The sequence below is a fragment of the Herpailurus yagouaroundi genome, unplaced genomic scaffold (genome assembly GCF_014898765.1).
Source record: "Herpailurus yagouaroundi ecotype Mexico unplaced genomic scaffold, PumYag 140, whole genome shotgun sequence".
Lineage (NCBI taxonomy): Eukaryota > Metazoa > Chordata > Mammalia > Carnivora > Felidae > Herpailurus > Herpailurus yagouaroundi.
Genome location: NW_024412395.1, coordinates 32,053,446 through 32,066,633, shown reverse-complemented (window position 1 = coordinate 32,066,633; position 13,188 = coordinate 32,053,446). Strand labels below are relative to the sequence as shown.

The 13,188-nt window shown below is 41.2% G+C and overlaps 1 protein-coding gene across 1 annotated transcript in view; it reads right to left on the bottom strand.

The window, feature by feature from the left end:
• Positions 1 to 13,188, bottom strand: part of KIF5C (kinesin family member 5C) — a 164,652-nt gene that overhangs the window by 41,124 nt on the left and 110,340 nt on the right. Inside the window, exons 15-17 of the mRNA XM_040475008.1 lie at positions 11,837 to 11,983; positions 5,109 to 5,297; positions 1,717 to 1,834 (exon numbers count right to left, since the gene is read on the bottom strand). Coding sequence (XP_040330942.1) covers positions 1,717 to 1,834; positions 5,109 to 5,297; positions 11,837 to 11,983 — 454 coding nt within the window. The remainder of the gene's footprint in view (positions 1 to 1,716; positions 1,835 to 5,108; positions 5,298 to 11,836; positions 11,984 to 13,188) is intronic.

Below are 13,188 nucleotides of genomic sequence, written 5' to 3'. Positions count from 1 at the left end.
TAAGAAGAGAGAAATAGAAATATAAAGTAATACTCTCCAGATTAAACAGGGAAGCCCCATATTTGGGGCAGGGCTGCTGCATGGCACACTCCAGGGGGAGCCAGCCCAGCCTATTCTTGCTTTTAGGAGCACTCCCTGAGCATACCATGGCAGGCTGAGGTGGGATGGCGGGCAGGAGAAAAATGGTTTAAAACAGTGACTTTCAAGTCATTATGCTTTCTATCTAGTCTGCTCCACTTTATTTCAGATCTTCTCACCCCTGTTTTATTTCTACTCAGTGGCCCCACTGCAGAAGTCATTTACAGGAGAGAACAGTTCTTTTCTGTGTGAAGTCTTAGGGGGAACACTCTGTCTCTAACATTCATCCATTATCACATGAAGAAAACATTACAAGGTCATAGCAGGGGTGAGGATGTTCTTGATCTTTTTAAATTTGCCTTGGCATTTGAAAAAAGTGTATTTACTGAGCAAGTGACTATATTAACAATAAGGGAAATAAACACAGGGTAGCATCATCACCAATCCTATTACCCTATCAAAACCATTTTCGTTTTAAATATTAATCCACAGGCCTTGGAACACAAGCATCCATTGATTCCTACATGCTATAACCACAGTGAAGATAAGATTGCATATTATGATCTTTACTTAATTTAAGGATGCATCGTAAGCATGGCTGTACAGCCTCCACATACTTCACCCCCAATACGTGTTCCGTTAAAAAACATACCGTAGCTCAATTAACTGTTGGGCATTTAGGTGGCTTCCTGTCCTTTCCTTTTCTTTCCCCCCAACTAATACAAGGAATTCTGCAATGAATATTTGAGATATGAGGATCAAAAGGTGTAAAAAGTGTTACGATTATTAATATTTGTTTTCAAAATGCTTTCCTAAAAGGACCAACAATTTTCATTGCAGCTCATAGTACGTGTGGTCCATTTCACTGCAATGCATACATTCTTAATCCTGTTCTGCCTTCTGCATTTCTAGTTACCTCTCTTGAATGTTTCTATGTATTCGTATCTTTTGAGTGTTTCCTATGTGTCAGGCACTTCCCTAAGCAAAGAGTATCAGAAGGCTGCCTGGCAAAGGGAAGAGCTTGTTCATAGGATAAAGGTAAAGGTAGCCATTGGTGGAAATTCAGACCTTATGTTAAGAGCGGCGGGACACCATGGAAGGGGCACAGGCATGGGGCTGGCACAAGATAGAAAGTGATTTTAGAATAGTCCGCTGGGAAGCAACACGGTGGCTGGCCAGGAGAAGATGGGGTGGGACTGTCCGTAGATGGATGTAGCCACAACTCTTAATTAGGATTAAGGATGGTGAAAATGAAGGCAGAGATGAGCAGAAGCAGAGAAGCAACTGGCAGGTCAAATGGACAGGCCATGGTGACAGACTGGAGGCAGGAAGTAGAAAAGAGAGAGGATTCTGACTCGGGAAGCAGGGTGGACTGAGGAAAAAAGGGAAGAGGAGCAAATATTGTGTGGGGGCAGTCTTCTAGATATTTCTCTTTCTCTTTCTTTCTTTCTTTCTTTCTTTCTTTCTTTCTTTCTTTCTTTCTTTCTTTCTTTCTTCTCACCCCGCAATTATTCCATTGTTTTCAGTAGATCTAGAAGTGCTGTAATTGAGCAAAACTAAACATCATGAGTTCAGCCAACTAGAGAGTATCTGATGTGGGTCGAGAGCTCAACACCTGCAAAGTAGTCAATTATTTACCTTGGGCTCGGAGTTTGGCCAGCTCTTCACTAAGTGAGTCTTGGGACTCTTCCAGCTGCCTCCTCTTCTGTTCCATGTTCTGCATGTAATCCGTCAGGGATTTGATCTTGGCTTCATGCTTTAAATAATAAGCAAATAGATATAAAGGAGGCATGAGTGACCATAACTGCCATCCTGACTTTCCTGGGACTGTCTGATGGGAAAATGCAACAGAGGAGTTCTTGGGTCCCTTTTTGGAGTACCAACACCCAAAGGATGCATATTTGCCCTCTGCTTGGGATTTGGGATCACAGACTAACATAGTCCTCTGTTTCTTCCTTGTGCTTCTCTGCCCCTTTCCTTACAGACCCTTCTGATGGCCATCCCCCTCCTCACCATCCACTTAAGCGAGATGCCAACATCCAAGCTGGTTTGTCTCCTTGTAGAAAACAGAGTGTGCTAGAGAGAAAGGACTGGGAAAATGTGTAGGGAAGAGGGCTTCATTCTTTGAACCAACACCTGTGGATTCTGTCTTCGGAACTCAAACATTGTGTCTTCTCTTCTTCTGTCTCTCAAGCACACCAATTCCTGTGTCGGGGACCTTGCATTTTACATTTTCCTCTCCTGAGGAAGTGCTCCCGCCTACCCTCCCAGAATCCTTATCACTCAGGTCCCAACACTTTGTTACAGCATCCAACTTCTACATGACTTATCTATTTCTTTTTACTTGTTAGCTCCATGAGGGTATGGAGTAGATACCTAATAAATATTAGTGGGACCAATGAATGAATGGGAGCTCATTGACTGAATAAAGACAGTTGGCCCTTCTAAGCAGATGGAAATAGGTAGACACCCCTCCCTCAAGATGTACAGTGTTCACATTAAGGAAGGAAAACCCTGGAGAATGAGCTCTAATCTAATGAAATAACCTCTGGGAAATGGACTCAGGTGGAGCAGTCATGTTATAAGTGTAGCTTTTGGTGAAAAGGATGAGTGTCAACGAAGAAGATAATAGCATTTTAGCTGGAAATATTTTGTCAGATTCCTTAGATCGTGTCAGAAAATAAACAGCCAAGGTCTAACCTACCCCAGGAAATAATGATTGAATATTTGGCTTTGTGTAAATTGTAAGAGACTACAAAGCAGCATCCAAAAGAAAGCTGCATTGGTCGCTAATGTAGAAAGCACTAACGTAGGTATCCTGTAACACTGAAACATTCAAATATTCTTGACTCTGCTCTCATATGCCCAAAGTCAATGTCACTCTAAGACCTGGGCAACTGAGCCCTCAATCCTGAGCCCCATACTTTAGAGCACCCCATGTGGGCTGGCCTCTGGCTACACTCATTCCACTGAGCCAAGAGTCTGTAGGCTAAGGGGGTGTGCCATGTAGGACCCACGTCTCCTTCTAGACCACACTCTGGGTACTGGAAATGCAGAAACTCACTACTCCAGTGGCCCTAAAGCCCACTCCCAGGGCTGACACTGCAGCTTCTGTCATCAAGTTATACAGATTAGAGTTGACAGTGACACAGTTTCACCAGTTCACAGACAGTGCAGAAGGGACTTAGACACGGAAGCTGGTGTGTCAAGATGAAAAGAGGAGACAGCAGGGTGCAGACTGAGGGACCTCGATTTGCACTCTTGCCTTGGTCTTCAAATGTTAGGGGTGGGACCTTCCAAAATCACATGTTATCAGTGTAACAGGTGACCTGGATATCATGCCCTAACGTTTATTATTTTCTCAAGTTTTTTAAATCATAAAAATGTCAAATAAAGCAAATCCAGCAAGATTTCACCCATAAACCACTCTTAACTTATCGACTATTCCTGATCTTTAACTGTATGAATGCATATTGTATAAAGTTGCAAGGCATAAGCATAAATATAACTCTGCATTTTCATTTTCGGTTACCTTTATATAATTAAACTTTTAAAATGGCTGAATTTCATAAATACTTTGTAAGAGCTACATAGCATTCTCCCATGCAACTTTATGTTATCAGCCTATGAATAGGTATTTGGGTATTTTATTTTATTATAATGTAAGTAACATTGCACCTAACATCTTCCATACAGGCTTTTCATATTTTAATCAGGAAATGATAACATATAAAATAAAATTTTTGCATTTTCATTATCAGTGAAAATACCGTAAGTGAAATTCCTGCACCAGAGTACTTACATTTGTATGGTTTTTGATTCCCAAGGTGCTTTCCAAAAGGACTGACCCAATTACACTTTTCTCAGCAATGTACATAAATTTCACTATCACACACCAGCACTAAATAATCTTTTCAATACATTTTTCCTTATTACATCAGTTATAAAATGAAAACTTGATGCGTTAATTTGCGTCTCTTAGATTACTATGGCGGGACATGAGGCGGCTAGAGCTGGTTCTATGATTACATATTACTGTGTTTACAAGCATACCAGAATGAAGTATGCTTTTGTCTGCCTCTCAGTATTATTTGATGCTCCACTCCATGCTGGTATCAGATTCCTGCAAATGATTTCAGCTGTTTTAATGCCTGGTGTAAGGCAGTGAGCAGCTCTCCCTGTACCACTCAACAGAAGCCTCAAACCCCAAACACCCAGCTCAGATATCAGTGGCAGACCAGAAACTAGACTGCCATCTTCTGAAACCAACTCCCTAAAATGAAAATGCCATTCCAGTGGGAAGAAGAACAGTGTTACTCCCAGGGCAGAGGAAACGTGCCCCGGGGCTTGAAAATCCCTTCAAGCCTTTGCGTTCACACAAGCTTTGGTTTGAGTCCCAGATCTGCCTTGCACTGGCTATATGAGTTTGGGCAGAATATATTTAATCTTTCTGAGTCTCACTTTCCTTATCTGAAAAATAAGAATAATAATAATAAAACCTGCCCACCAGGATTTTTTTAAAGATCAAGTGAGATAATGCATGTAAAGTGCTCAGTGCAGTGTATGGAGCATTGTAAACACTCAATAGAATGTTACCTGCCACTATTATTAATAATAGCAGTAGTGGCAACAGTTTCTGTTTTCACATATTAAATTGGACCTGTGGTAGGGATTAAAAGATGAAGGAATGTTGCCTTAGGTGATAGGAGATTTAGATTCTATCCAATCTCATCCATTCATTACAGATTTCTACCTACCTACCTCTGTATCCATACATAGTTAGGGATATGTAGACACACCCTTTAAAAAGGGATTGAAGGGAATTCGTGCAATTCACACAACAAAATCTAGCGTTAAGAATAAGCCTGGGCTCTCGTTGCCTGGGGAGGCCATGGACAAGTCTTACATAAAGCAAAGTCCACCGACTATCCCTATCGTGTACCCAATTGTGTACTGTCCCAGTAAGAGCACAGAGGAAGCAGATTTCAAGAGGTCAAGGGAGTGACATAAGGGGAAGAGGGGTGACCTACCTGGGAGATGAGCAGCTGGCATGCTGCCAGCTCCCGCTCACTGGCATTCATCTTCCTGTTGGAGTCCATCTGGGCGCTCTCGAGCTGTTTGCTGCGGTTCACCAGGGATTTGACCTCCGACTTCATCTTGCTGATATACAGGCGGGCCATGGTGAATTCCTCCTCAATGACTCCGTTCACATCTGCCAACTGAGCACAGGAAGGAATATGCTCAACTATTGCCTACAATTTCCAGAGCTTCATGGGGCCCCTAAAATCTGTCCACGAATCCTCAAGATGTCTCTGGATTTCTGATTAAGGATCCCTAATTATAGGACCACAAGCTGAAAATGATCACTAAAAATTGCTTGTATGCTCACTGTGTGTGCATGTGTGTGTGTGTATCCCCCAAGTTTTCTGAAACCTCGGGGAAGACTGACTTAAAAACCTCTACTAAATATAATCCTTAATCAATGAATCCTTAATAAAAAAATTAGATTACATTTAATTTGTAAGATAAAAGACATGATATCAGAGGAAAAAGACATTGAATACTTAAAAAGAGCTAACTTTGATGAGGTATTCCATTCAATGTCTTATACCTTACATTTCTAGAATAACTACAAGCACCAGTGTTCCTAAAGGGGACTCTGAGTCCCTATAAGAACTCAAATAAAAATTTCAGTTATGTTCTCTATAGTCTGCTATTCAGACAGAGAAGTAGAATAATGTTGTGAATATGCTTCTATAAACAATTGTTGAAACAAAAAAGGATTTTCTATATAGTCTTCAATTAAACAAAAAAAAATCTAGTAAGAATGTGTTGCTACCAAATGAAGGTTTTCCTACATGACTTTTCACTTACTACCAATCAATATTTCCATCTCTGTGACTACACCCCCCCTTTTAACATATATTCATTTTTTGAGAGCGAGAGAGACAGAGCTTGAGTAGGGGAGGGGCAGAGAGAGAAGGAGACACAGAATCAGAAGCAGACTCCAGGCTCTGAGCTGTCAGCTCAGACAAACCCCTGATGCGGGGTTTGAACTCATGGACCACAAGACGATGACCTGAGCTGAAGTCGGACACTTAACCGACTGAGCCACCCAGGTGCCCCTCTGTGCCTGCCCCTTCTAAGGAAACAAGAATTTAGTTTGCATTATTTAAAATTACCTGAGAATTTAACAGTCTGAATCCACCTTTAGAAAGATAGATTCTGACAGCCAGCATTCCTGAACGATCTCATATTTGGTGTCTGAGTTTCAGAGCTCAACTGGAAACAAAAACTGAAGCAAGGTACTTGGGATAGAAGCTCATTTGCAGAGAGGCAAAGATGCTCTTTGAAGAGCAATGGACCAAATAAGCAAAGTAACTGTGTGCATATTTTGTTTAACCACCAGAGGGCATCCTAGCACCTCAGGAGAAAACAAGAGAGCTGTCCAGTACCCAGCCCACAAATAGAGGCTTCAATTGGTTCTAAAGACAATGATTCCAACTATGGTTTTAATGTTCCACACTACAACTGCCTACTTTTGTCAGTATTGCTGACAAAATACTGTAATACTGTACAGTATTGTAACCTGGGGTCAACCTTCCCCTAGGAATTCCACAACAGTATTTGTTAAATGACTCCAGTGTCAATCAACACAAAGCAGAATCTATGTTAACAGAACGAAAATCTAGAATCTTATCTACCATCTTATTTTAATGGAGTTTCTTGCTAAGCCAATTAGAATTCCGACTGCCAATAATGATTTGCCTCCCAACACCATTCCTCATCACATTACCTTTTCAACCCAATAGCATGCATGGAGATAATGGATGAGAAACACCCCTAATCTTTCCATGCAGTTTTGTTGTGCCTTTGTGATTGGTCCAACGTGGAGCAGACATGAGAAGCTTGTTCTTGAGCCTCACCAGGTATGTCCTATATGTGGTCCAGCTTACCAGAAAGGTAAGCGAACATCTATCTCTTTCATGTGGAATTCACAACCTACACCAGCTCCTCATGGAAAAACACTGAACCAACAGGCATGGAATTTTGGGAAGGGAACAAGCACTTCCTCCTCTCCAGCTCTGTCTGTAGACGAGGACACTTTGTATACTCCATGCCCAGATGTGTGCGCTGGGGAAGAGTAAAAGAGCGTATACAATAATAGGCTTCCTCCAATATGAAAGCTGGATGTTCTTCCCCCCAAACCAGAACCATAACTTCTGGAGCCCACTCTTGTCCTAGGAGGTCTAAAAGGTTTTAAGTCTGATGAAAACAAAGCAAAACAAAACAAAACAAAAAACAAACAATACTCCAAACAAATGGTTTTACTATCAGGTTGCCTTTTTGTTGTTTTTGCTTTGTTTGTTTTGTTTTGTTTTAACCACTTAAGAGTTCATATATTCAGTCATGTAAATGTAAAGTTTTCAGTAAGCCCAGTACACTGTTATTTCAAAAAGGAGAATCAAGAGGGGCGCCTGGGTGGCTCAGTCGGTTGAGCGTCCGACTTCGGCTCAGATCATGATCTCATGGTCCGTGAGTTCGAGCCCCGCATCGGGCTCTGTGCTGATGGCTCAGAGCCTGGAGCCTGTTTCGGATTCTGTGTCTCCCTCTCTCTCTGACCCTTCCCCGTTCATGCTCTGTCTCTCTCTGTCTCAAAAATAAATAAACGTTAAAAAAAAAAATTAAAAAAAAAAAAAGAATCAAGAAGTGTTATTTATAACTCTCCCCTGGGTTTGACAATGACTCCAACAGTACACACTAAACTGCATGATCCAACAGAGATGACTAATCCAGAAGAAAAGACTGCCTTCACATGGGCATGAGATGCTGCCTGCCCGCCTACTAGAAGTCTCCTCCATACCCACCACTCCAGGTCCCTAGAGCATGGAGTGACTACGCAAGGTGCCATCTCAAGGCCAAGTAAAAGGCAGGTGAGGTGACTGTTCACATTCTAACACCTAAGAGTCAGAATGGGACGAGGAGTCCTTTTTTGCTGCTTCTTCTTCTTTTTTTAATGCCCAGAAATGTCCATTTGCTTTGTTAGTGCAGTACACAGCTAAGGCTTGAAGCGGTTGCTTCCGAGAGCTTGAAGGACAGGAGGGGACTGGAGACATTAGACTTCCTGGGGGCCACCTTTCTGGCTGGGGGCTGGGACCCCGAAACCCTGGACCCTCCAGACCCAAGGCTGTGTTGAAGAGGCTGACGGGAGTGGTGCTGTTGGTGATGAGGGTTGATCAGGCCCAGGATCTGGAGCATTTATCCTGCTCTCTGCTCAGCCATAGCAGGGTCCCTGATGCTTAAAATTCTTCATCTCCACCTCCCCAGACCCAAAGTCAAAAGAAAAATTGGCAGTTAATCCAATCCCTTTCATTTAATCTGCCTCAACTTTCTATTTGGTGTGTGGTTAGACTTCTGGAAATCTTTGTTTTAAAGAAAGTCTGATAAACAAGACAAGAAGAGGAAGCTCACTAATAAACCCAGATAAAGTCAACTCTAGGCTCATGGCATCATTTGTTGGTCTCATTTTGCTGACTAAACAAAGTATTGCCTGAACTCTAAAAACGTTTGAAGACATGATTAAGCTGGATAAATGTGGGTTCTTCTATTTCCCTGCTGTCTGAGCCTGTTGTATTCTTGAAGTGAGGACATCTTTTCCCCTTATCCCAAGGTACGACCAGAAGGACCATGTTGGGGGCACCTGGGTGGCTCAGTCAGTTAAGCGTCCGACTTCGGCTCAGGCCATGATCTCTCAGTTGGTGGGTGAGTTCAAGCCCTGCATCAGGCTCTGTGCTAACAGCTTTAAGCCTGGAACCTGCTTCAGATTCTGTGCCTTCTTCTCTCTCTGCCCCTTACCTCAATCATACTCTGTCTTTTTCTCTCTCAAAAATAAATAAATATTTTTTAAAAATTATTAAAAAAAAAAAAAGGGACTGTGGGAACTGAATAGGGTTTCAGGAACAGAAAACAGGATCACTGACAAAGTCTTCCCTGATCTGATCATTGTTTTAGATAAAAGAATTACTTTAGTTGAATACTCATAACCAATACTCCATACCCAAAATATAGATTTAAAAAATATATGTATAACTCATGACATTTCTGAGCTGACCTTTAAGATAATGTGGGCTCATCTCGTTAGTTTACAAATCGGGAAAGTGAAGCCTTAAGAAGTGAAGTGAAATTGCCCAAAGTCCCATAACCCCTCCCCTTTAGTTCTCATTGCCCTAATGATTAAATCATAACTGTAAGAAAAAACAAACTTCATAATGATTAAGAATATGATGCTCTCGGGGTGCCTGGGTGGCGCAGTCGGTTAAGCGTCCGACTTCAGCCAGGTCACGATCTCGCGGTCCGTCAGTTCGAGCCCCGCGTCAGGCTCTGGGCTGATGGCTCGGAGCCTGGAGCCTGTTTCCGATTCTGTGTCTCCCTCTCTCTCTGCCCCTCCCCCGTTCATGCTCTGTTTCTCTCTGTCCCAAAAATAAATAAAAAACGTTGAAAAAAAAATTAAAAAAAAAAAAAAGAATATGATGCTCTCTGAGTGAGAGTTATCAATGAAAATAACTAGTTATCAATGAAATTAACTAAGGCATCCAATGTCTGGAATCCAAAAATATCCGGAAAACATCCAGTTGAGCATTTAAAAATAATCTCAATCATACTTCAGATTCCCAAAGGTAAGGACTCTTTCTTTAATGCCGAAGCACCCAGACACTTCTTGATTTCATTAGCATTTCTCATTAGCTCTATTTTAGAACTTAGCATAAAAATATCTTCCCTTATCGTTATCAGCAGCAGGCACCAACTTCTCATAAATCAATTCCACCTTCATATTGCAAGGGCCATTTAATCACCCAAATCTCAGAAGTTTATAGCTCAACACCAAAGCCGGCATGCTTCTAAAAATTAAATCCCCATATATAAAATCACCAAACTGGATCTTAATAGGGTTAATCTTGTAGTATTTGAGAATTCAGTGCTAAAATTAGATTCATTTGCAAAGATTCATGAGATATGCAGTTACAAGAGAGGTTCTATGAAAGAATGATTAGGTTTACAAAAGGTTGTATACTCTAAGCCTAGATCTGTTATGTCATCTAAGAAGGGATTTCTATGTTTCCCAGAAATGTCTATAAACAGAAGGAATCTGGGGAGCCTTTTCTAGTATTTAACAATCCCAACTCACACCCTGAGTGTGCCCATAAAGGCTGAGGTAGAATTCAGCCTTTTAAAGGGCTAACCTCAAAGAATTTGATTTTAGGGCCTTGTGAAGTAGACGTTAAACAATATAATGTTATTCCCTGGCTTGCCAAAATCCACCACAGCTATCAATGGCTATTCTGTACAAGGTGCTGTATTATTATCATAAAGCTACAGTAATCAAAACAGTGTGGTTTTAGCATAACGATTAGATCAAACAGTCCCACACACTTTTGGGGGTGATGGATATGCTCATTATCTTACTTGGTAATGGTTTCATGAGCGTATAATATGTCAAAACTTTTCAGACTATGCACTTTAAATATTTGCAGCTTAATTTATGTCAATTATACCTCCTTAATAAAGCCATTTTTTAAAATCTTGATCTCCTTATACTGCGGCAATTGTTAACCATTCTTGCCTGATAACATTACACACACTCTTTTGTCCCTCTATTCCTGGCTCATGGAAAACTTCATACCACTCCCATTCTTCCCACCTCCCTTACTCCTTGCTGTCAGTAGCACCAATGTGCACAACTCCAGGGGATTTATCACGGTTCGTTGAAGCCAATTACTGCAATACTATTTCCCTTTGCTTTGCCAGCCTCCCTTGCAATTTGGGGTGACCATGTAACCCAATTCTGGCTAGTAAGGTATAAGGGGACATCTCTCAGGGACTTCTGGGATATAATTCCATCCTGGATGGAAACTGGCTGCCTTTTCAACCCATCCTGCCTTGGATGTGGTTGTGCGAAGATACGATGCTCGGTGCCATAGCAGCTATCTTGCTACCACGAGACAAAATTCTAAGAATGTAAAAAGGTAACAAGCTAACAAAAGCAGAAAGGAAACAAAGAAAAGATCTAAATCCTTGACATCATTGGGACACTGGACCAAAATTTGCTTCTGAAATTTTAATAAGGTTAGAATGACCTGGACAATCTTGTTAAAATGCAGATTCTAATTTCAGTAGGTCTGCAGTGGGCTTGAGAGTCTGTACAAACTCCAAGTTTCCAACAAACTCCCAGGCGATGCAGATCACAACCTGAATAGCAAATTCTAGACTTCTCATATTGTGAATAATTAAATGTGGATTTATTTTTTAAGCCACTGTTAGAATCCTATTACTTTCAGCTGAAAGCTTTCCTAATTCATACCAATTGGTTGGGGAATTTTCATTCTGCTGGGTTCTCACAGAAAAAGAGAAACACAATTCTGAGATTAGAAGTGTTGTTCAACCTATCCAATCCCAAACTTCTGTGACATTGGCATATAAGTTTGAGAAATAACACAATTTGCATAAGGCCAACCAAAATTTGAAGACATCTCTTCTACTTGGAAGGTAATTTTTTTCTTCTTTTCCAAACCCAGTCATTCTTAGTCATTCATTCAGCCCTTGGTTCATTTGTTCAAATAGTAACAAGTAGGTGGCAGGTGCAAAACACTGTACTGAGCATTAGATACTTAGGAGAATAAAACACAGACACCGCTTGCTTAGGATCACACGTTATAAGCACGGATGGGGGGGGGGTGGGCAAAAGGAAGGGCTGGCTTACAGTCTTCACATCATTGGTGCCGATAATTCCACCTATCTCCCCCAGATCCTTCAACAGCAAATTCAGGATCTCAGTAGCCCTCTTCTTCTGGTGGTTGCTAAGCTCTTGTAGCTGGCTCAGCTCTCTCTGTGTGGTTGTCAATGTAGTCTGAAAAACACATTTTAACAGCAAATTACAAGAGCTGCCCATCAATTCATACCCACGGTACTACAAAGAATGACAACATAATGTAGAATGGAGTTCTTTTATCATTTCATGCGATCTCAACGTAAGTTGAACTGTAGTGGAACACTGCATTCTCTGAGAAAAAAAGGAGAATTTGTCATGGCCTGGTACGTTGCATCGACATATCATGTGACAATCTCTGGGGTGGTGAAATAAGTTATTAAAAAATAAAGCCCAAAGGGAGCCCTTAGGTTGACAGCATGTGATCACATCTTCCTACCCACAAGATGTTCCATTTTGGTCCTCATTTTCCAGGGTCCAAACATACCTGCAAACACCCCACCCCCATTTCCAAACCAACCTGCTCCCTAGGCCATTTCCAGATCCCCATCTGACTTCGCAGTAATAGATGGGTCTGGAAGGCCCAGAGAGACATTCATCAGTTTAGAAAACAACTTATGAAAAGTTTTCTAACCTTCACAGTGAAGCTGAATTGAACACTCTCATCTCTTTTTAAAATGAGTCAAGTCCTCGTCTCAACATATAGCAGTAGCTCCATTTTATTGCCAAACATTAACAACCCATCTCTTTCCCATCCCTCGTGTATGTTACCAGAAGGTAGATATTTACAACGAACTTAACGAACTCTCAACATCAGTAGAATAGTCATATTTTGGTGTCTTGGTATTAACTCAGCCAGCAAAGAAAATAATTTCCCTAAATTTCAGAGCTGTGGAGGTCAATGCAAAGACACTTATGAAATTCTTCCATATGCAGCTATTTTCCTAGAGCACTTTTTAATGATCTGACTGAAAATAGTACCCCATACCAGTCTAGTAATACTTTGGCTTGGCAGAAAATAAGGACCCTATTATGGAAAATGTTCCATCATTTTGAGAAGCAAATAATATGAAGGACTAATTAAAGAATCCTGTAGAAAAGAGTAAGCAGAGAAAATCTAAGTCTCCTCCTTTCCTAAGTGATTTCTGGTTTGTTTTCTGTTTCTTTTTTGGTTTTGCCACCACTTACTTCGTTTTGTTTTTAAAACCCACAGAAGCAATAGTTCACATCTTGGAAAGCCATTTAAAAGTCTTCCTTCATGCAGTTGAATATACGGAGTTAGGAGCCTTTTTCATCAGCTGTGCAGTCAGCAGGTTAGAGCTTTCCTGCACCAACTGCTACCCCTT